The 24,287-nt window shown below is 43.9% G+C and overlaps 1 protein-coding gene across 8 annotated transcripts in view; it reads left to right on the top strand.

Moving 5' to 3' along the window:
* WDR11 (WD repeat domain 11) overlaps positions 1 to 24,287 on the top strand; it is a 183,252-nt gene that overhangs the window by 41,264 nt on the left and 117,701 nt on the right. For all 8 annotated transcript variants that reach the window (XM_073546625.1, XM_073546624.1, XM_073546621.1 and 5 more), the window contains 5 exons: positions 3,175 to 3,328; positions 10,799 to 10,972; positions 15,087 to 15,273; positions 16,261 to 16,426; positions 16,552 to 16,666. In XM_073546625.1, the coding sequence (XP_073402726.1) occupies positions 10,801 to 10,972; positions 15,087 to 15,273; positions 16,261 to 16,426; positions 16,552 to 16,666 (640 nt within the window). In that variant the 5' untranslated portion in view covers positions 3,175 to 3,328; positions 10,799 to 10,800. The remainder of the gene's footprint in view (positions 1 to 3,174; positions 3,329 to 10,798; positions 10,973 to 15,086; positions 15,274 to 16,260; positions 16,427 to 16,551; positions 16,667 to 24,287) is intronic.

The following is a 24,287-nucleotide window of genomic DNA, read 5'->3' as shown; positions in this document are numbered from 1 at the left end:
TGGCTGCATTTGGGTGGATCTGAGCGCACAGTTTGGCTCTGAATACCTCAGAATTCATTTGGCTTCTTCGGTCCTGTGTCAAATCATCAATGAACACTAGTGACCCAGTGCCACTGGCAGCCATGCATGCCCAAGCCATCACACTGCCTCCGCCGTGTTTTACAGATGATGTGGTATGCTTTGAATCATGCGCTGTACCACGCCTTCGCCATACTTTTCTCTTTCCATCATTCTGGTAGAGGTTGATCTTGGTTTCATCTGTCCTAAGAATGTTCTTCCAGAACTGTGCTGACTTTTTTAGATGTTTTTTTTTAGCAAAGTCCAGTCTAGCCTTTTTATGCTTGATGCATATGAGTGGCTTGCACTGTGCAGTGAACCCTCTGTATTTACTTTCATGCAGTCTTCTCTTTATGGTAGATTTGGATATTGATACGCCTACCTCCTGGAGAGTGTTGTTCACTTGGTTGGCTGTTGTGAAGGGGTTTCTCTTCACCATGGAGATTATTCTGCGATCATCTACCACTGTTGTCTTCCGTGTGTGGCGAACACAAGAAAAAATAAATTTTCCAAAAATTTACAAAAAACGAACAAATTGTTAGGCAACTCACCAAACCCTGACTAATGCACTGGCAGGATACAGCAAAGCCCCAGTGATAAAGGCTGGGGCAGCACAGGTGCATTCCACTGATAAAGACAGCCAGTTAACCCATCAGGGTCTGGCTGCCTAGTGGGAAATGCACACTAATAAGGCTTGCATAAGACATAAGTCACACTGATAAGTGTGATGCATAGTGTCTGAGCAGCCTATCAATGACGCCAAAATAGGCGGGCCGCTCAGCACTGTATACATGCATCACACCAAATACCAAGCCAACATGAAGGGCTAAGCTGCATCCTGTAGAAATGATAAAAAGTGCAAAAAGATAAATGATAAAAAATATGGGGTATTGGTTACTATTTTGGCCAAAGCAGATAAGCTCACAACCCATCGTCAAGGGTCCCCAGATATTGTGAGTCCCTAACACTGAAGCTAAATGGCGAACACAAGAAAAAATAAATTTTCCAAAAATTTACAAAAAACGAACAAATTGTTAGGCAACTCACCAAACCCTGACTAATGCACTGGCAGAATACAGCAAAGCCCCAGTGATAAAGGCTGGGGCAGCACAGGTGCATTCCACTGATAAAGACAGCCAGTTAACCCATCAGGGTCTGGCTGCCTAGTGGGAAATGCACACTAATAAGGCTTGCATAAGACTATTTTTTATCATTTATCTTTTTGCACTTTTTATCATTTCTACAGGATGCAGCTTAGCCCTTCATGTTGGCTTGGTATTTGGTGTGATGCATGTATACAGTGCTGAGCGGCCCGCCTATTTTGGCGTCATTGATAGGCTGCTCAGACACTATGCATCACACTTATCAGTGTGACTTATGTCTTATGCAAGCCTTATTAGTGTGCATTTCCCACTAGGCAGCCAGACCCTGATGGGTTAACTGGCTGTCTTTATCAGTGGAATGCACCTGTGCTGCCCCAGCCTTTATCACTGTCTTCCGTGTGTGCCCAGGTCTTTTTGCATTGATGAGTTCACCAGTGCTTTCTTTCTCTCTCAGGATGTACCAAACTGTAGATTTTGCCACTCCTAATGTTGCAGCGATTTCTCGCATGGGTTTTTTCTGTTTCTGCAGCTTAAGGATGGCTTGTTTCACCTGCATGGAGAGCTCCTTTGACCGAATGTTTCCTTCACAGCAAAACCTTACAAATGCAAGCACCACACCTCAAATCAACTCCAGGCCTTTTATCTGCTTAATTGAGAATGACATAACGAAGGAATTGCCCACACCTGTCCTTGAAATAGCCTTGGAGTCAATTGTCCAATTACTTTTGGTCCCTTTAAAAACAGGGTAGCACATGTTACTGAGCTGAAACTCCTAAACCCTTCATCCAATTTAAATGAAGATACGCTCAAATGAAAGCTGAAAGTCTGAACTTCAACTGCATCTGAATTGTTTTGTTTAAAATTCATTGTGGTAATGTCTAGAACCAAAATTAGAAAAATGTTGTCTCTGTCCAAATATATATGGACCTAACTGTATACCCATCTCTGTGAGATGTTGCCATTGTCTGTTGAGAGCAGATTACTGCAGTGCGCAGGCGCCGCACCAGGTCCGAGAGGTCCAGCGCATGCGCACTGCAGTACTTTACTCTGCCCTCAACAGGGCAGGTAAAGTACGCCTGCGCTGGAGCCGCGACGGGAAGCAAAGAAGAGGACGTCACCTCTACAAGATAGGAGGCACCGGACCGAGAAACCCATCGAACCAAGACCGGACCGCTCCCTGGTGAGTATAATATAACTCGTTTTTCTTCACTTTCAGGTTACATTGGGGGCTTATCTACAGCATTACAGAATGCTATAGATAAGCCCCTGATGGCGGTGCCAGCAGCTGATAGTCCAAAAATGGGGTGACAGAGTCCCTTTAATACTGCCCAAACCAAAAATAATAATGGACTGGTGATCAGTAAAAATAAACAACCAGCACAATAAATCCAACAGTCCATGTGATTAAATATAATTAGAGGGGCAGGATACATTTTAAAAGAAAGAAGGTCTACAAGTCTAATGTTTAAAAGAGAGCATGTGCAATAGAATCCCAATTAGTAGGAATCATACATCAAACTAATTTTCAAGGGTTGGTGCCACATAATAGTGACATTGTCACCTACCACATGGAGATGCCTATAGCTCATGAGCAGTAAAAAGTGTTCTGTCAAGAGGGTCAAGAAAGTGCCCTATTCCAATGCTTGTCACCACTGCTGTGGCTTCTTCAGGGGCCAGTAGCATCCTTCTAATTGCAGCTTACCTTCCCATTGGAATCCGAAAAATATGGTATCAGTCTTCTGTCTCATCAAAGGAGAGTAAAGGAAAACCTTTATTTTATATATAAGCATTATACTTTTAGAACTGCTGTATGTTTAGAAGTGTAAAATCTGTGTTTTTTTTTTTTTTTTTGTTGCTTCACCAAAAATCATAATAAGACAAATAATAAGTTGTCCTCAGTTGACATCCCCCTTAAGTAACAAGGTTTAACAAAACGTTTTTGTTTTCGAATTGCGGACTGCGTCCCATTAATTGGAGGACTTTGTGCTGATTCATGTATTTCTGTCTTTTGCAGGTTAAATGGGCCAGAGAAAACTATCATCATAATTTGGGCTCCCCATACGCCCTACGTCTGGCATCTGCCGATGCAAGTGGAAAGATTGTGGTATGGGATGTTACCACAGGTACAACGCGTTGCGAAATACAAGAGCACTCTAAACCCATCCACGGTGAGGGGCTCTGTATTATTCTACTTTTGTAATTCAGATCTATTAGCAAGATCTTGTCTACGTTCTTTAGCATCGTAAATGAGATGCCCATCATCCAGGCGCCCGGCATAACCTTCACCGGATTGAAAATTACATGAATATTGTAACATTCTCACATTAAATGGGACGAGTTTGGGGTTTTGTGGACTCTTTTTGTAGTATTGAAGGAACATACTGTACATTATAGACGTCCGTCTGTTCCTGGTCCGTTTTATTCCTGCGCAGTATGAAATTATCCAGCCCCCTGTGTTTATTTTTTTTTTTTAATTACTCATTCAGATAATTTGGCCATACATGTGAAACAATAAGTTTTGTTTTTTTTTCTTCATTCTTAATTTTTACTGTTCAATTAATTTATTTTCTCAATAAGTTTCTGACTATAATGCCAGTTTCACATGTCCAATATTCATCTTCTAAGTATGGACTGCGATGTCTGTACCAGCCACAGGTCTCCTGACCCAAACGCCGCAACCTATTTATATGGCTATGAGGCTGTTGCGTTTTGGCCAAGAGACCCAACGACTGGCACAGATATCGTAGTCCATAATCGGGCTATCACTGTCGGCCATATGAAACTTGCATACTCTCACCACTGACATCTCCAAATCTAACTTGTGTTCACTGTGTTAAGCCCACCATATGTAGAAAAATAAGACAAACATCTAAGGGAAAAGGAATTTTTCAGAACGACTAGAACGTAAATGTGGACGAACTTCTCTCCGCAGCTCTAAGTCGTGCGGCACTCTTACTCTGCTATTAAGAAATACATTGTATAAACCAAAAGAGATGGCACTTAGTACTTAGACTTCACAACTAGAGTTGGTGAGAATTGATTTGCAGTACCTGGTAATCTATGGCAGCTGGACAGCAACCCTGAGAGTCGCGTTCTGCCACATGTCATCCACAGATCTTCTTTTGCAACGATGATGTTCGGCTAGGCCAGATAATGAAAAGAAGAGCCACGGGTGTCGGCAGATTTAGAAGCGGTTCTCAGGGATCCCATCCAGCAGTCACAGATTACTGACGTGACCGATGGACCATGTCCTGAAAAGCAATTTGCACCAACTGTATTCATGATCTTAGACTACTAAAGACCATGTCTAGAAATTGGGTTTACGTGGCATAGTAACCGTTTGTGGTCTTACTGCCGTAAAATGGTCATACTGTGCAGCACTTTTCTTCTTAGTAATCATCTCCCTACCCATTTCATCACATCCAGACTTATTAGGGGACCATTTAATTGCTCTTTTATAGATGCAGCCAGTTTCCTTAAGGGCCCGTTTTCCTGTACCAATGGAGAGAGCACGGTGCTCCTCTTCTGTAGACTGGGGCCTTCAAACAGAGTGTTCTGGTTGCACCAAACCGCAGTAATACAATTGTTCTTAAGCCCAATAAGGGAAAAAAAGTAAGTTCTGGTAACTTTTCTTGCATGTAGATTGTGATCTGAGACTGGTTTGTTCTTTGGATCCTTGGTCTCAGACTCCTTTGACCTCATAAAGAGGGGGCATTATTTGGGCATGAGCTCTATTATAGGGTACTCTAGACTATTTTCATTGGTGAGTTATTGTGCAACTATGGACTTTTCCAAGATATTATCTAATAATATAAATGTTTGAATGACCTGGATAATTTCTTGTATCCTATTTGTTGATCTATCCCTGATATTTTGTGATTTTCTCCTACGTCTCATTGGGGGACACAGAGACAGTGGGTGTTATGCTACCTTCCACTAGGAGGACACTAAGTAAACCAGAAAAAAAGTTAGCTCCTCCCCTTCAGTATACACCCTCTCGCTGGCTGAGATTTCTCTAGTTCTTTGCTTAGAGTCTGTAGGAGGCACTTGGGTCTGGTTTCAGACCCCACCGTTTTTATTTTATTTTTGAATTTTCTGTAAATTTTTATTTCTTTTCTATGGCCTGCTCTCCCTCGAACCAACAACAGGCAAGCACGCGGAGTATACCTCCCCGTACACTTTCCTGCGACGAATGGGGCTGATTCCTCTGACGATGGTTCCCTTACGGTTGGTACTCCACGGATATGAGGGCAAGCGCAACAGGACATAGCACAGGAGTGCATGGAGAAGGACTTGAGCAGCGCTTTTTCGGATGCCCTGAATCAGCCCCAGAGCTCTCCATCCCCCTACCACAGGGTGGATTGATTGAGCATACCCCTTTAAGACCTCCTCCAGCTCTGCTACATCACCTGGAGGATGAGACAAGAAGACCCCGGACAGCGACGACCTGCCTGAGCACAGGACACAGGAGTGAAAGTATGTGGTCGGGTCCTGCCCAGCGCTCAATCGCGCTTCCCCCCCCCGCTTTCGGCTCTCGGGTGGGCCAAGAATTTAGTCCCCGGCTTTTCCGGCCTGGTAGGCCGCAATTTAAATGGTGCCACCCTCTCTCCGCCCCCGGCGACGCCCGCACTAACGTAGTCGCCCCCTCCTCTTGGCGCCTCTCATCACTTACGAGACGCACAATTTTATTCTCGGGGGCCATGTCTTCAGCTGCCGTTAACCCTTTCATGAGCGCTATGCCTGCTCTGGACAGCCGGATACCGGGTGACACCACAAGGCCACCGTTTTTTCCTCCCGGGGACCCAGCACAAGACCGGGTAAGCTGCATCTGCCCTCAGATTAAAGCTTAACCCCTTCACAGCACATTCTCTGCAGCTGCAGACAGACTGCTGTTAACCCTTCCAGGAGCGCTATGCCTCAATCTAAGGAGGCTAAACGGGCTGTTAAAAAGGCACACTGAGTTTTTTACTGTGTGTACCACTTGCAAGTCTGCCTTACCCAGTGCACAGACTAATCTGTTATACACGGACTGCGACCCGGACTGCGCCCTGACCTGCGCTCCAATGTCCCTCGCCGCCGCTGCTGACGGGCCTCCTGCGTTTAGTAACCCTGACTGGGCTGCATCCCTGTCACGGTTGGTGGAGTCTCTGACCCAGGCAGATAGCGTCCTTACCTCCCGCGGAGGGCTCTGGCGTCGGCCGGGAACTGTCCCCCAGCAGGGACCATAATCGTCCAAGGGACTGCCAGCGCCTCAGCATTGGCGACTCCTGTGTCTCGCTCGCCCTCTCCTGAGGTTCACAGCGAGCACGGCTCAGAATTCGAATCTGACACGTCAGCCCCTCAGAATCCCCCAACTGATCAAGAGTCGCTTGATTCTCTTATAGAATCAGTCAACAGGATTCTGAGGTTGGATGAAGAAAATATTCCGCTCCAGCACACCCTAGCTCATTTAAGGGGAACCTAGCGTGTGCGCATGTTATTTACCAGCTGTTCAGTAACAAAGGGATCAGCCACATGAGCGGTTCACAGGGCAAAAGTCTACTTAGGCTAAATACCCTTTTCATCCAGACCTAATGTAGGATTGGTTACAGTCCCCTCTGGTGGACCCTCCTGTATCTCATCTTGCTTCTAAAACGCTCCTATCTGCTTCTGAGGGTTCCTTAGTCAGAAACCCCTCCGATTGTCAAATTGACTACCTTGCCCGTTCAGTTTTTTTTTTTAAGCTTCAAGAGCAGCGTTTTTTTCCCATCTCTCGCGGCAATTTGGGTCACTAAGGCTTGAGTAGAAGTCTTGATTAATTCCTTCCAAGGTACCATTCTTCCTCCGGAGGCAACCACTGTCGCCAGGCAGATAATTCACGCAGCTGACTTTGTAGTAGACGCTTCTTTTGATGCCGCCAATTGCGCGGCTCAAACTGTCGCTAATGTGATCTCCATTAGAAGAGCCCTATGGCTCCACGGCTGGCGGGCGGATGCCACACCTAAAAGATCGTTGTCTTCTCTCCCCTTTCAAACGGGTCATTGTTTTGGAGAGAAACTGGACCAACTCATTTCTGATACTACCGGGGGAAAAAGTAAATTCCTTCCTCAACAATGGGGGCTGTTCGGCCGTTTCGCAAACAACAGCCGATGAGTTTTCGATCTTCTCGGAACAATTCCGGTTGGTCCTCCTCTACCTTCTCTTCGGGTCAGGTCGGTCCCCGCGCGGAGACAGAGGCTCCCAGGTCTCATACAGACCTAACCGCTCTTGGAAACCCATGCCTAGGGCTTCTGGATCTAGGGGAGCCAAATCTCATAGATCTACCCAATGACGACAAGTGGGTCAGGGAGCTGGTGTCCTCCGGATACAAGAGAAAGAATTTTCTTCTCTCCCTCCAACTCGGTTTTTTTCCTTTCCTCTCTCCCCAAGGAAAAAGACAAGAGCCTTCCTTCGGGCTGTTTAGGCTCTGCTAAGGGTCGGAGTCATCATTCCGGTCCCTCATCACGAAAGGTTCAGAGGATTATATTCAAACCTTTTTGTGTTTCCTAAAAAGGACGGGACGATGTGACCCATTCTGGGTCTCAAACTGTTAAATCAGTTTGTCAGGGTACAGTGATTCCGAATAGAATCTCTCCGATCAGTTGTCGCTTCAATGGAAAAATGAGAGTTTCTAGCATCCATCAACATCAAGGTCGCTTACCTTCACATTCTGATCTGCCTGTCCCACCAGCAGTTCCTACATTTTGCAATTCACAAGGAACACTTCCAGTTCGTTGCCTTGCCCTTCGGACTCGCCACCGCCCCCAGGGTCTTTATCAGGGTCATGGCGGCTGTCATGGCCATTCTCCACTCTCGGGGAGTGGTGGTGTTACCGTATCCGGACGACCTGCTCATCAAGGGTCCGTCACTTCCAGCGTGTGAGGAGTCCATGGATAACCGTAAATACACTTGCTCGTCTGGGGTGGAAGCTAAACTTTGGAAAGTCATTACCAAAACCGGCTCAGCAGATTCCCCCTTTAGGGATGATCTTGGACACTTCCCGCGGGTTGGTCATTCTCCCTCCAAGAGAGACCCAAGCTTTACAACAAGCAGCGTGACTGTTTTCTCACTCCATTCGTTTCGGCATGAGAGTTCTAGGAAAGTTGGTGTCAGCGATGGAAGCAGTTCCATTTGCACAGTTCAACCTCTGTCCCTTACAACACGCGTTGCTGTTAGCTTAGGACAAGAACCCATTCTCCCTGGACCGTCGGATCCCTCTGTCCCTGCGGGTCAGGCAATCCCTCAGGTGGTGGACACTGAGGTCCTCCCTGAATCAAGGCAGGTTTCTTCTCCCTGTAAGATGGGTGGTAGTAACCACCGGCGCAAGTCTCCTCGGCTGGGGAGCAGTCTTTCGTCGCCACACAGCACAGGGTCATTGGTCAACCCAAGAGTCAGTCTCCCCATCAACATTTTGGAGATGCAAGTGATCAGATTAGCTCTACGGAGCTTCTACCATCTCCTCGCAGGTCACATCAGGATCCAATCCGACAACGCCACGGCTGGGGCGTATATCAACTGCCAGGTAGGTACCCGGAGCAGGATGGCCGTGCACGAAGCGAGTCACATCCTCCATTGGGTCGAGCGTAGAAAATTGGGCGGCAGATTTTCGCAGTCGCCAAGGCATTGCCTCGGGGAAGTGGTCTCTTCATCTGGAAGTCTTTACAGCAGTTTTTTCATCGTTAGGGGACTCCGGATGTGGATCTCATGGCCTCAAGACTAAACAAGGTTCCTAGGTTCATTGCCCGATCGCATGATCCATGCGCCATGGAAGCGGACGCCCTAGTTCTGCCATGGCACCGGTTCTGGCTCCCATACATCTTCCCTTGCTTCCGAGGGTCATCAAGAAGATCAGAGCGGAGGGAGTACCAGTGATCCTTGTCGTGCCAGATTGGCCGTGCCGAGCATGGCATGGTTTGCAGAACTAATACAACTAGTTGCCGACGTCCCCTGGCGACTTCCAGATTGCATGGATCTACACTCGCAGGGCCCGATTTATTACCAGAACTCCTGGGCCCTGTCTTTGACGGTGTGGCCATTGTATCGTGGATTTTAGCACAGGCTGGGTTCTCTCACAACGTGATTTCCACCACTATTAGTGCTAGGTAGCCTGTGTCCATGTGCATCTGTCTCCGCACCTGGAAAACCTTCTTTTCGTGGTGCAAGGATATTGGTCGATCACCTCTGGTGTTTTTTCCATTCCGGCCATATTGGAATTCCTTCAATCTGGTTTAAAATCAGGCCTCACGCTTAGCTCGTTCAGGGGCCAAATTTCGGCCTTGTCAGTGCTCTTCTGACGAAAAATTGCCACCAAACTTCAGGTCCAGACATTCATTCAGAGAAGTTTCCCATGTGGCGCCTCCTTATAGAAGGCCATTGGAATCATGGGACCTTAACCTGGTTCTCGAGGCCTTACAGGAGGCTCCTTTCGAACCGCCGCAGGACGTGTCACTGTTCGTCCTCTCTTGGAAGGTAGTCTTTCTAGTGGCAATTATGTCAATCAAACGAGTTTTGGAATTGGCAGCTCTGTCCTGCCGTTCTCCGTTCCTGAATTTTTCATCAGGAAAAGTTCTCAGGACGTCCCTGTCTTTCCTGCCCAAGGTCGTCTCCTCTTCCATCTCAACGAGGGAATTGTTTTGCCTTTCCTTTTGTCCGGCGCCAGTCCATCGCATTGAGAAGGCCCTCCACACCCTGGATGTGGTTAGGTCGCTGAGACGGAACATCTCGCGGACGGCTCCCTGCCACAAGTCAGATGTCCTTTTCATGCTTCCAGAGGTCATAGAAAGGGTCTAGCCGTGTCAAAGCAACGCTAGCCAGGTGGATTCCCCTGGCGATTCAGTAGTCCTACTGTATCAGGAACGCGCCTGTCCCAGTGGGGATTGAGGCGCACTCTACCTGGTCAGTGAGCGCCTCTTCGGCCATTCGGCACCAGGCCTCAGCAGAACAGGTCTGCAAGGCTGCGACTTGGTCCAGTCTGCATACTTTTTACATTATATTACCAATTTCAGTCTCAGGCCTGTCCGCAAGGTTGCGACTTGATCCAGCCTGCATACCTTTACAAACATTGCCTAATTTATTCTCTGGCCTCTGCGGATGCAGTCTGCAATCGGCAGTACCTTACTGTTAACTCAGTGGTACATGGGTTATTAGCAGATGTATGCTCCCCACCCAGGGACTGCTTTAGGACGTCCCACTGTCTCTGTGTCCCCCAATGAGGCGTAGGAGAAATAGGGATTTTTGTGTACTCACCGTAAAATCCTTTTCTCCGAGCCAATCATTGGGGGACACAGCTCCCACCCTGTTTAGCCTATTGGCTCACTGTATCATTCTTAGGCTTTGACTTAGTTATGGTTATTATTGACTGTTTATGCTCCTACTGCTTTTTTCACCGAGCTGGAGAAATCTCAGCCAGCGAGAGGGTGTATACTGCAGGGGAGGAGCTAGCTTTTTTTTTCTGGTTTACTTAGTGTCCTCTTAGTGGCCACCAGCATAACACCCACTGTCTCTGTGTCCACCAATGATTGGCTCGGAGAAAAGGATTTTACGGTGAGTACACAAATACCCTATTTCAATGATTGGTTCTCCTATAACATTTTCAACATTTTCGTATGTTTTTCCTGTAGACATGCAGTGGCTGTGGAGCCAGGACGCCTCTCGTGATCTGCTCCTCGCCGTTCACCCTCCTAATCTCATAGTATTGTGGAACGCAGATACTGGCACCAAACTATGGAAGAAAAGCTATGCCGAGAACATCCTGAGCTTTTCCTTCAATCCCTTCCAGCCTTCACAACTTGCCTGTGAGAATCATTTATTATTTATTGCCCATTATTTCGGCGCTCTGCACACTGTTATTTAAGATGTGACAAACTCCCTGTACACAGCGGTGAAGGCAGATTTAATTTCCCCAGCCGATTACACTACTACCAATTCCAATTATTATATTATTGTGTTTTGGATGTGAAGAAGAAATCTATGAAATCTTCATAGACCCAGGAAGAACAGAAAGTATTGGTGACGCTCAGTACTGAGCCATGTTACTACTGCCAGCCACAAACTTGTTAAAAGCAAAATGTGCAGACCTTTAACCCCTTCACTGCCAAGGGTGGTTTGCACGTTAACTCCCGGGCCAATTTTTACAATTCTGACCACTGTCCCTTTATGAGGTAATAACTCTGGAACGCTTACATGGATCCCGGTGATTCTGACATTGGTTTTCTCGTGACATATTGTACTTCATGTTAGTGGTAACATTTCATTCAAATAACTTGCGTTTATTTGTGAAAAAAATGGAAATTTGGCGAAAATTTTTAAAATTTTGCAATTTTCCAACTTTGAATTTTTATGCTCTTAAATCACAGAGATATGGCACTCAAAAAACTTAATAAATAACATTTCCCACATGTTTACTTTACATCAGCACAATTTGGGAACCAACATTTTTTTTTGTTAGGAAGTTATAAGGGTTAAAAGTTGACCAGCGATTTCTCATTTTTACAACACCATTTTATTTTTAGGGACCACATCACATTTGAAGCCACTTTGAGGGGTCTATATGATAGAAAATACCCAAAAGTGACACCATTCTAAAAACTGCACCCCTTAAGGTGCTCAAGACCACATTCAAGAAGTTTATTAACCCTTTAGGTGCGTCACAGGAATTTTTTGAATATTTAAAAAAAAAATGAACATTTAACTTTTTTCACAAAAAAAATTACTTCAGGTTCAATTTTTTTATTTTACCAAGAGTAACAGGAGAAATTGGACTGCAAAAGTTATTGTGCATTTTGACCTGAGTACGCTGATACCTGATATGTGGGGGGAACCACTGTTTGGTCGCATGGCAGAGCTCGGAAGGGAAGGAGCACCGTTTGACTTTTTCACTGCAAAATTGGCTGGAATTCAGATTGGACGCCATGCGACGTTTGGAGAGCCCCTGATGTGCCTAAACAGTGGAAACCCCCCACAAGTGTCCCCATTTTGGAAACTAGACCCCCCCAAGGAACTTATCTAGATATGTGGTGAGCACTTTGAACCCCCAAGGGCTTCACAGAAGTTTATAACGTACAGCCGTACAATTAAAAAAATCATATTTTTTTCCCACAAAAATGATCTTTTCACCCCCAATTTTTATTTTCCCAAGAGTAACAGGCCCCCAAAAGTTATTGTGCAATTTGTCCTGAGTACGCTGATACCCCATATATGGGGGTAAACTACTGTTTGGGCACATGGCAGAGCTCGGAAGGGAAGCAGCGCCATTTAACTTTTTTGGCTGGAATTGAGATCGGACGCCATGTTGCGTTTGGAAAGCCCCTGATGTGCCAAAACAGTCGAAATCCCCCAATTCTAACTCCAAACCTAACCCTAGCCCTAACCCTAGCTCTGACCCTAGCCCTAACCCTAGCCCTAATGGGAAAATGGAAATAAATAAAAAAAAATTTATTTTATTATTTTTCCCTACCTAAGGGGGTGATAACGGGGGGTTTGATTTACTATATATGGCGGGTTTTTATTTTTGTCAGCTGTCATACGCTAAAAGACGCTTTTTATTGTAAAAGTAGTTTATGCATCACCACATTTTGAGAGCTATAATTTTTCCATATTTTGACCCACCGAGTCATGTGAGGTCTTATTTTTTGCAGGACGAGTTGATGTTTTTATTGGTACCATTTTCGGGCACGTGACATTTTTTGATCGCTTTTTATTCCAATTTTTGGGACGCAGAATGAACAAAGACCAGCGTTTCATGAATTTCTTTTGGGGAGTGCGTTTACACCGTTCCGCGTGCTTAATTGATAAAGCGGTTTTATTCTTCGGGTCAGTACGGTTACAGCGATACCTCATTTATGTCTTTTTTTTATGTTTTGGCAGTTTTATGCAATGAAAACAATTTCTATATAAAAAATAATTATTTTTGCATCGCTTTATTCTGCGAGCTATAACTTTTTAATTTTTTCGCTGATGACGCTGTGTTGTGGCTCGTTTTTTGTGGGACAAGATGACGCTTTCAGCGGTACCATGGAAATTTATATGCATCTTTTCGATCGTGCGTTATTGCACTTTTTGTTTGGCGGTATGATAATAAATCATTATTTTTTGCTTCATTTTTTATTTTTATTGTTTAAGGGGTTCGCTAAAGGGGTTAACTAATTGGACAGTTTTATAGGGTGGGTCATTACGGACGCGGCGATACCAAATATGTGTACTTTTATTGTTTTTTTGTTTTATTTTCAAAAAATGAATTTATTAGGGGATTTTTCTTTTTTTTAAATTATTTTTACACTTTTTTTTTTCTTTATTATAATGTCCCAGGGGGGACATCACTGTCCTGTGACAGATCGCTGATCTGTCACATCACAGATCGCTGTGACAGATCAGCGATCTGTCACAGGCACTGCTTCAGGCTTCCTCATGCCTGCGCTCTGCGGGCAGTGAGGAAGCCAGCTCCCTGAGGCTCCCGAAGGTCCCCGTCGCCATATTGGATCCGGGGACCTGCAGGGAAGGCGACCCCCGCAACGGCGCTGCACATCGCACTGCTGTGGGGGTCGCAGGGAAGCACGGAGGGAGCCCCCTCCCTGCCGATGCTTCCTTTAACCCCCGGTACACCGCGATCATGTTTGATCGCGGTGTGCCAGGGGTTAACGTGTCGGGGGCGGTCCGTGACCTCCCCTGACACATTGTGCCGGGTGTCAGCTGTGATAATCAGCTGATACCTGGCCGCGAACAGCTGCACTCCCCCCGTGAGCGCCGCTGATCGCATTAGACGTACTATTCCGTCCTTGGGACTTAGGTCCCAGGTCACATGGATGGAATAGTACGTCCAATGTAGGAAAAGGGTTAAAGTGGGCAAAAATACCTGTCGAGAGGTGCAGAAGTCTCAGTGACAGTTACAGGATTGCCTCAAAAGGTTGTGCAACAAAATATTAAGTTAAGGGTACCATCATTTCTGTCCTGGCCTATTTCATGAGTTTTATTTTTTTTTAAATTCTGTGGAAGCATGGTTGAAAAGCAAAGTCTGACTTTCATTTGTTCATTTTCATAGATTTTTGATTTATTATTACTTTTGTCAGATTCAAGTTATTTCTGTGACCATTGTGGGTTTTTCTGTCATTAAACGAGGGGTACCAACAATTTTGACCACGTGTGTAGATAAACATTTTACTGAGTGTTACTATTCCCTGTGTCAAAAGATAATGTCCCTCTGATACTCTGAAGCTTTGCAGACATCATTTCGACAAAGGAAGTGGTGCTGACTAATTTTCAACTTATTTATGCATTTCCTTGAAGGATAACAGAGGAATGGCACTATGCAAAAAATCGCCCAGGGTTGTAAGAAAGAAGATCTGTCTTTGTCATACTAGGAGGTATACTAGCAGGTTGACATGATGGCAGCGTCCCAGATCTTCTTCATCTTACGTATATTCTCATTATCACTATAGTAAGGCTATGTTCACATGTTGCTTTTTTTATGTGTTTTTTTTTTTCCCGCAGGCAAAACCTGCTCTCCTGGCAGTAAGCAGCTTGCTTAAAAAGCAGGTTTCGCTGTGTTTTTGTCAGGTACATTTGTCTCTTGTACATGCTGATAAGGTTTAGTGCATAAAAAAGAATCTGATTCTACTTCATCAGGTTTTGGCACAAAAACTGGTACCTGCATTTTTTTCAGCATTTTTTTTGCACCACCCATTGCTTTCAATGGGTAAAAAACGCTGAAAGAAGTGACATGCTGCATTTTGCAAAAACCAAGGTATTACTCAAAATACTGAGGACAAAAACCCAAGCTGTGTGCATGAGATTTCTGAAATGTCAGTCTTTGCTGGTACAGTAAAACGCAGCTGAAAAAAAACGCACCATGTAAACATGGCCTAAGAGGGTAAATTTGTCCGTTTTTGACATTTTCCAGTTTTTTGTTTGCAGTACTCACCAGTGAGGGCATCGTATTTGTCTCTGACTTTTCACCATCTAAGCCTCCAGCGAGTAGTGGGCGGAAAGTTTACATCTCAAGCCCTCACTCCAGCCCTGCACATGCAAAGCCAGTGTCCACCACCGGGGCTAAGAAAGCGTTGAACAAGGTGAAGATTCTCATCACCAATGAGAAGCCAAGGTGGGTTCAGATGGTAGAAGCCCTGAGGACCTCGTAATCCTGCATATTAGTGGGAAATGACGTAGTGACTGATGCAATACCACAGCATGGCCATAGTTGATAGATGGAACATCTTATAATATAAATACATAATATGCCATTGAGAGTCACAAAGAAAACAAAATATACATGTACATTAGAGGTCAATTTTTATTGTGTCCTGGTTTTTGATGAACAAGTCTGTTAGGAGAAAGTTACCGAACTGACTCTATTGTGCCAACCGAAAAGTTTGATGGAGGGATAATGTTATGGGCTTGTTTCTCATCGGTCAGTGATGGGAAAATCTCAATGTTTCAGCATACCAGGACATTTTAGTCAATTGAATTCTTCCAACTTTGTGAGATCAGTTTGAGGAAGACCCTTTACTGTTCCAGCATCACTGTCTCCAGTTCACAAAGGATGGTCCATAAAGTCATGGATGGGGGAGTTTGGTGTGGAAACACATGACACAGTGCAGGAACCTCAATACCTTTAGGATAAACTGGAACAGAGATTGGGAGCTCAAGCCTCCCTTCCAACATCAGTGTCTGACCTTGCAAATGCTCTTCTGGATGAAAGGGCAAAAGTTCCAACACATCCAAAATCCTAGTAATACTTCTCAGAAGAGTGGAGACTTTAGTAGCTTCAAAGCTGGATTAACTCCATATTCATGCCTATGAGTTTAGAATGGGAGGTCATACAGGCAACCATACGTGTCATATGGAGGTGTCCACACAGATTATATAGCATATGCAGTAAATCAGCACAGAATTTTCTTTTCTTTTTTTTTTTTTTTTTTTTAAGGGTGTGAATTCATAAAATGTTTATACCTGAGTCAAAATGTAAATTAATTTGTGGGATATCCTCTTTAAACTAAATGATGAAAGAAAGTCACTTGTAGCCGTCTTCTTGCCCCAGACTTCACTGTGATGGCGGCATGTGGATGACAAGTTCTCCTTTCTACTTTAGTGCCGAGGCTGTAACACTGAATGAGTGTTTGCAATTGTCCTATTTGCCTTCAAAACGCAACCACATGCTCCTGCTGTATCCCAGGGAAATCCTCATCTTGGACCTGGAGGTTAACCAGACGGTGGGAGTTGTAGCGATTGAGAGGACAGGAGTGCCTTTTTTGCAGGTTTGTTTTTTCTTATCTATTTTTTTTCTAATTCTTCAGCTCATTTAGAGTATGGTTTCTTATGGCCGCCTTTTTACTGTTATTTTCTATGTGACTGATATTTTACGTTGTCCTTCCTTGTCCAGGTGACCCCGTGCTTTCAGAGAGATCTGCTCTTCTGCCTGCATGAGAATGGGTGTATTACATTACGTGTGGGCAGGCAAGGCTGTGGGAACTCGGGGGTGCCAAATGAAGAAGGAGGTAAGAGGAGTGGTCCACGAAATAATAGTCATTTGTATCTCCTCATTGTGTAATTTATTGTTTATGCTTTTAGTTACCATATTTTACATTACTTTATAGCTTCATTTCATTGGGAATTGGAGGTGAAGTCTCAAATCAGAAAACGTTTTCCTGCTGGCTCAGTTTGTTGTAAGAAAAAAAAAACAAAAAACGCATTTTTTCTTACCCTTCCCGGGCCAAGCACTATTTCTCTGGCATTTATATGGGGATTGTAAATTGGCTGCAATGGTAGTATACAATGAATCAAGCAAGACTCAGTGAGTGCAATCAGGAAGGAAATATAACGTCTGAGCTGTCAAATGACCAAAAATGCAGCCCCATAGGAGTTGACCTAGCAGATCATGGTATCTTCCAGCTTCTTTCTGGTCCAAGAATTAAGGCAGGAACTGCTGATTGTACATAAGCACAAAGAAACAAGTACTGTAAAACTGGGTTGAGGCATTATAATTATTTGGAACAGCAAGATGAGGTATTGACTATTTCTTTGTATTGGCCTTTGTTTGGATATGTAAAGCAGATGAAGATGACAGAAACCCCCTGAAGATGTTGCTATTCTCGATATGTAATATTCTTATGCATTCTATATGTGTGATCATTCATGTGATGATATTGGGAGAAGTTGTAGATCCAGGACACAGAAGAGTTTACAGTCACCCAAGCCCTGTAGCTGAAAGGAGTTTTTAGGAATAAAAGGGAAGTTGCTATTATGTTCTAGTAAGTAGTAGCGCAGAGCGAGATCAACGAGAAGTGTCAAGTCAGTCATGGGAAAAGTAACAAACTATGTGTATAGGAAGGAGCCCAAGTGGCAAGTCTGATACAGGATGGTGTCGTAGCAGTTTGGATCTGATTACAGCAGGCAATTCTGGTTCTCAGAAGAGTGGGATTGGAGGTGTAGCCTTGGGTTATTGGGGAACCTAAGACGGCTCAACAAAAAGAGACAAAGGCTGCTTATAGCCTGCAATGTGAAAGCATTGGTGAAATGATACTGGTCTTGCCATGCTTGATCACCGGTATTGCACAAATATGAACAGTGGTTGGAAGGAAAGCAGAAGGAAATAAGGGTCATATTGTATGTACGATTCAGGGGAATTTCTCAAGGCAATGGGTACCTTTCCTGTCCCTCAAACGGAGGACCCTAGATGATCCTTGTTTCCCAGATTAACCCTGATGGTGGAGATGCTGGGGTCTTTTACCTTGCTTTGCTCCTATATTCATACAGATTTGTTTTCCTCCTCCACCCAGGTAGGTATGGGAAAGGAGTGTATAGGCTAAAACAAAACCTGACAGACAGAGGAAACAGACAGGGATAAAAGAAAACTACAATCATACAAACACACTCACAAAACAGCCGAGTAGATATCAAGGGAACTGTAGGAAGGACAAACAAAATGGGAAAGAGGATTAGGATAAACACGAAATACAAAATCCACGCAGATATCTCCAGAAAACAACACTTACTGACTGCTGCTAATACAGAACTCTCCTTCACCACCAAACCAAAAAGTTGAAAACTATCACCAGCAGTTCCCCAGTACAAGGTGTGAGCGTATATAAATGAGGAGTGGCCTACACAGAACAGCTGAAACAATTCAGGTCGGAGAGCTACAGGAGAAAGACAGACCTGATTATCCCTTGCAATAAAAGAGCAAAGAAGACTTGCACTGCTTCAAGGAAGGTGAAGCAGATCTAATACATGCAGAGGCTTGTGTAATCCCAGCAAAGAGCAAACAAATGAACGGCAAACTAGGGCACACAAATCACCACATTAACAGACGGAGCTATTTATCTGAAGTATTGCGGTATATATTTCAGTCAAAAAACGGAGGTGCTTGCATGAAAAAACATGAATATTTCAATGTGACGCGAAAAAAGGAGAAATATGCAGCACTCACCGATATTGCTGAAAAACTGTGCGTCTTTATTTCACATAAATTCCATCATTAGATATGTGGAGTGTCTGGAGTCATAGCAGAACACCTTGACCCTTTATAGACACTAGGAAAAGCTCCGGGTTATACTTCCCACAGATGCCAGACGTGACCCCTGTCTCCCACGATATAAACATTTATATATGTGTATACTTCTTGTTACTGGATACTGTTTCATAGTTTATGTAGTCTACTGTGCTTCTCCATGGCTTTTGCTTTTTATACCCTCCAAACTGCTGTCAGAAAGAGACTCTTTTTGCCTTGTCACTTTTTTATTACCATTTGTGTATCTTTATTATGTATGTAGAGAGCTTTGCCCGACAAAGTAGGTAAAGTTCACAACGAGATGTGAAAATGTCCTGAGGAAGCAAATGGATATTATAAAGAGTTGTCAGAAAGCTTTTGAGTTTCTGAAAAGTTTTGTGTATTATCGTATTCTTGCACTTCTCCTGTCTGACATGAAGATTAATCACCTACCTTAATACCAATGTTTGCAATCTTTTATCACCATGGTAACTGAATAAAAACTGAGAAATGGAATAAAAATAAAGGGCAGTGGCATCAATTTGGTGCTGTGTAACAGCTGCCAGGGTATCAGACATCAGCATGGGACGAAATGAGCACAAACTATTCTATGAAGAATTAATTAAAATTCGGGGACACCTGCAGATGAGTCTGACGTGCCGAGCCCGAATCCCAAGGTCTGAATTAGCCTCTCCTCTAGAGCGATATTTACAATTCCTGTTCCTGAGCTTTATGAATTAGATATACTCTTTTCTTCCTGCCACAAATGGAAGGAAAAAAAAGGGGGGTCTCAAAACTCAATAGGGACCAAGTTCTTAAAATTAAGCACGTTTTCCCTTTTCTTGGTCTAAAGCACGGCTCTAGGCTTGCCATCTTATTCAGGAAAATCATCGTTGTTCTGTCCAGCCATATAATTGCTGTCTAGAAAGTCATTTTTGTGTGTATTAATCCTTCATATATTTCATACTGTAAGGTAACAGCACCACCTGCTGGCCGTTTAATGCATAGATTCTAGTTTAATTTGCAATGTATTGTGGGATTGTTCCTGTTACATCATAGTCTTGTTTATGACACTGTGAGGGGAACAGCAGCCTTTATTCCTCCACGTGTCTTAGGAGAAACTACACCATTCGTGCTCTTCATGCTTCTTAAACAGCCTGCTCTAAGCATAGTTGGTAAGCACTATCTAGGTTTTATAATCCTGTGTTTATAATGTTTGTTGTATTAAATGGGTAATCATTACCTATGTACTACCTCATGTTACCTATGTATTACCTCATGGTACCTATATATTACCTCATGTTACTGTGTATTGCAGACTATCTGTATTTTATGCTCTGTGCAGTTATATATTCTGAAATGCTCCTGTTATTGCATCCTATAGTTTCACCCTTTCCTGTCACATCTGCAATCAATAAAAGAAGGTTACAATTTTACAGCCTCTTTTTCTTAAAGAAGACAGGAGGTTTAGCTACATGTCTCATTGCACACCCTGCTAACGTGTATGAGGACAGTATAGTGAAACAACTGCTGAGAACAAGCTCAGAAGATCTGACGTTACAGAGCCCGCCATTATCCAAGCATACGGTTATTGCATACGGATATTGCAGCAACCTCCTAATGGTCGGACCGAATAATCGGACCATACGGAACCCGCCATTATCCACGCAGAGCCGACAAAGGGATATCACAGCGGTCGTCTAACTGTTGAATCATGTCTCAAGGACGAGCATCCTCTTTCAAGATGAGATCACAAGTTGGTTCCTCCAAGACATCATTCGTCAGCAATGCCGCCGCTATTGCCCGCGCAAAAGCTGAAGCAGCAAAAGCAAGAAGCACCTTTGCTGAGCAAGAAATAGAATTGAAACTACAACAAGCATGCCTGGATGCGGAAAAAGCGTCACTGGATGCAGAAAAAGCACACCAACAAGCATGCCTGGATGCAGAGAAAGCACGCCAACAAGCATGCCTGGATGAAGAGAAAGCGCGCCTTGAAGTAACATTACAGAAACTTGCTATTGAAAAAGAAACAGCAGCTGCCGTAAGAAGCAGAAGCCTTAGAAGCTGCCGTATATTCTGACGACGAACACAGCAGACGCAGCAGTGTGCTAGGCCTACAGCACGTTACTCATGATCCATTGCAGCGTACTGCAGAGTACGTCCATCAGCATTCCAAATCAAATGACGATCCAGACCCACAGGCGAAGATAGAGCATTTTGTCAACAAGTCAAGCCAACCAGATAATTCGGACCCCCAGAAAGCCAACTATCAGTCTCCCTACCAAAAGCAAGGAAATACACATTGGGATGATACTGACTACAATAATCTTTCTCCAGAACAGAAGATCCGGAATCTGTCCCGGCTTAAAGAGAATCCCTTCGCTTCAGAAAGGTATTACAGCAGTTGGACCAAACCAGAGACATCTATCAGGTATGATCGCACAGCACTCATGTACAATGACAACACTCCATCAGCTGGCATCAGTGCCAATCAAGCCACGATGGACTTTGCCAAGTTCCTTGCTCGACGTGAGTTGGTCACTAAGGGACTTGTAAAGTTCAGCGATCGCGCTGAAAACTACAGGGCTTGGCGAGCCTCCTTCAAAAATACCATAAGAGACATAGGTCTATCATGTAGTGAAGAAGTGGATCTCTTGGTAAAATGGCTAGGAAGTGAGTCTGCCGAACCTGCGAAGAGAATCAGAGACATTAATGTAAATTATCCAGATGTCGGCCTCAAAAGAATTTGGAATAGACTTGATGAATGCTATGGCTCAGTAGAGGTTATAGAAAGTGCCTTGTTTAAAACAATAGAGGACTTTCCTAGAATAGCGAACAAGGATTATTCAAAGCTCAGAGAATTAACTGACTTGTTAATGGAGTTGTGTGTAGCAAAAGCAGAAGGAGATCTTGTGGGGTTGACATATCTCGACACTGCTAGAGGTGTGAACCCCATAGTTCAAAAACTCCCATATAACCTGCAAGACAAATGGGTTACATATGGTTCTAGGTATAAACAGACTTACAATGTATCATTTCCTCCATTCAATGTGTTTATAGATTTTGTCTCAGAACAAGCAAAAATTAGAAATGATCCTAGCTTTGATTTCATGCTGTAATGTGCCAATAACTCTGTTAGTAAACCTCATAGAACAACTGTAGAGGTCCACAAAACTAACATTTCTTCCACAGGTTCAGTTCGCAAAGAGTTCAGCTCCGGTCAAGGAGAAGACAAATCCAAGGACCCAAGCAGGCAGTGTCCCTTACACAAGAAGCCACATTCCTTACTTAAGTGCAGAACTTTCAGAGAGAAGTCATTGGAAGGAAGGCCTTCCTTAAGGAGAACCGCATCTGCTACAAATGCTGCTCTTCAACATCCCACTTCGCCAGGGACTGTGAGGTTAGTGCAAGGTGTACCGAATGTGACAGCACCGAACATAACTCAGTTCTACACCCTGGACCACCATCGGATGCTTTGCCCCAAGAGCATAGCGTGGAGCTGAAGGACTCAAATACTGACACTCCAGCCATTACTTCTAAGTGTACAGAAGTTTGTGGAAATCTCATAGGAGGCAAGTCCTGCTCTAAAATTTCCCTAGTGAGAGTTTACCCAGCAGACGAAAAGGACAAGGCCATCAAAGTATACGCGATTTTAGATGATCAAAGTAACAGGTCATTAGCCAAGTCTGCCTTCTTTGATAGCTATAACGTCAGAGTACCCAGTGCCCCCTACTCTTTGAAAACTTGTGCCGGTATAGTAGAGACAGCTGGTAGAAGAGCAACAGGCTACGTTGTCGAGTCTATAGATGGCCAAATGTGTCTGCCCTTACCAACCATATTGGAATGTAACCAGATTCCTGACAACAGGTCAGAGATACCTACGCCTGAAGTGGCATCGTATCATCCTCATCTGAAGCGTATAGAACACCTGATTCCTAACCTTGACCCAGAGGCTCAAATAGTCTTGCTCCTTGGGAGAGATATTCTACGAGTCAACAAGGTTAGGCATCATATCAATGGCTCTCACAACGCTCCATATGCCCAGAGACTCGACCTTGGGTGGGTCATTGTAGGAGAGGACTGTTTAGGAGAAGCACACAATCCGACAGTGGTTAACAACATGCTTACCAGTACGCTTGATCTCTCTCTCCTTCAACCATGTGAAAATCACTACTTCATAATGGAGTTGCTACCCAGCACTTCAGCACCAAGTATCTTAGCGAGTCGTGCCAATGATGATTGCATTCAGAATTGCAACCGAGATCACCTTGGGTGTACGGTCTTCCACAAGACCAAAGAAGATAATCGTATAGCAATGTCATTTGAAGATAGACTGTTCCTAGAGATGATGGAGCAAGGAATGGTGCAGGACAAAACGAAGAGCTGGATTGCACCTCTAGCCTTCAAGCCTCAAAGACAACACTTGCCTAACAACAGAGAACAAGTTTACAAATGATTTGTCTCCCTCAGGCACAGCTTCCATAATAAACCAGAGATGAAAGACCATTTCTTAACCTTCATGGCGAAGATATGTAAGAACGGTCATGCAGAGTTAGCACCTACACTTCAAGACTTTGAGGACCACTGGCACCATGGTAAACACGTCCACACAGCTCTACAGCTAGAGCAGTCGAAGAATATAATTATCAGAGCTGTACAACGGGAAAACTATGCCAAAGAAATCGACTGTTTAACCAATCAACGACCAATACCAAAAGATAGTGTTCTGAGGAAACTCAGAGCAGCAAGAGAACTGCAATTCTCTTCCAACTTGGATATGAAGGACGTAGAAAAAGACCTAAGTGTACATGGGTGTACTTGGACTTTTTTTTTTTTTTTTGTGTTTCAATATTTTTTATTAATTTTAGAATTTTTTGAGGGAAGGGGAAAAGGGTACAGAACAAAACGAAGGGATTAGGGTAGGGAAAACATAATCCCTGTAAAGACAGGGATACCCCACAAAGTGGGGAATTAGACAGGCAAACATACGTGTTGTACAAGTAGTGTAACAAATCGCAAAGCAAATTGTATGCTATTCAACTCTAAGTACCTATGTCTGTAAGAATGTACTAATCAATTTTTGCTTTTTTTGCAAAAAACCTGTAGGAAGAAAGGATTACAATACAAATGCAAAGATCAATATACTTATAATAGCCGTCAGCAAAAAAAAACAGTACACATATTGTGTTAAATTTTACACAATTGTGGTAGCTCAAAAAAAAAAAAAGATCAATACACGTATTATATTCCTGATACTTCAGAAAAAATTTTAAATAGCTAGGTACGTTATATATATCATAGATACCGCTATACCTAAAAAAAAATCATATTAAATTGAATATAAAGAATATGAAAGCCTGTCCTGTCCGGGACATCCAGTGATGTCCCTAGGACTGAGCGGAGGCAAAAAATTGGTTCTTTCAAAAAAAAACTATCTTTTAACCCACCACATTCTTCACACATGGGAGGTGTATGGGAGAGAATGATAGGTGTCGCAAGGAGAATCCTCGATTCAATCTTCTTACAGGAAGGATCTGCAAGACTGACACACGAAAGCTTGACAACATTCATGGCCGAAGTGTCAGCCATCATAAACGCCAAACCGTTGACTCCAATTTCCAAGGATCCTG

The sequence above is a fragment of the Dendrobates tinctorius genome, unplaced genomic scaffold, assembly GCF_039654945.1.
Source record: "Dendrobates tinctorius isolate UK_male_01 unplaced genomic scaffold, ASM3965494v1 ptg000149l, whole genome shotgun sequence".
Classification (NCBI taxonomy): Eukaryota; Metazoa; Chordata; class Amphibia; order Anura; family Dendrobatidae; genus Dendrobates; species Dendrobates tinctorius.
Note: the sequence above shows the minus strand (reverse complement) of the source record. Positions and strands in the feature narration are given on the sequence as shown.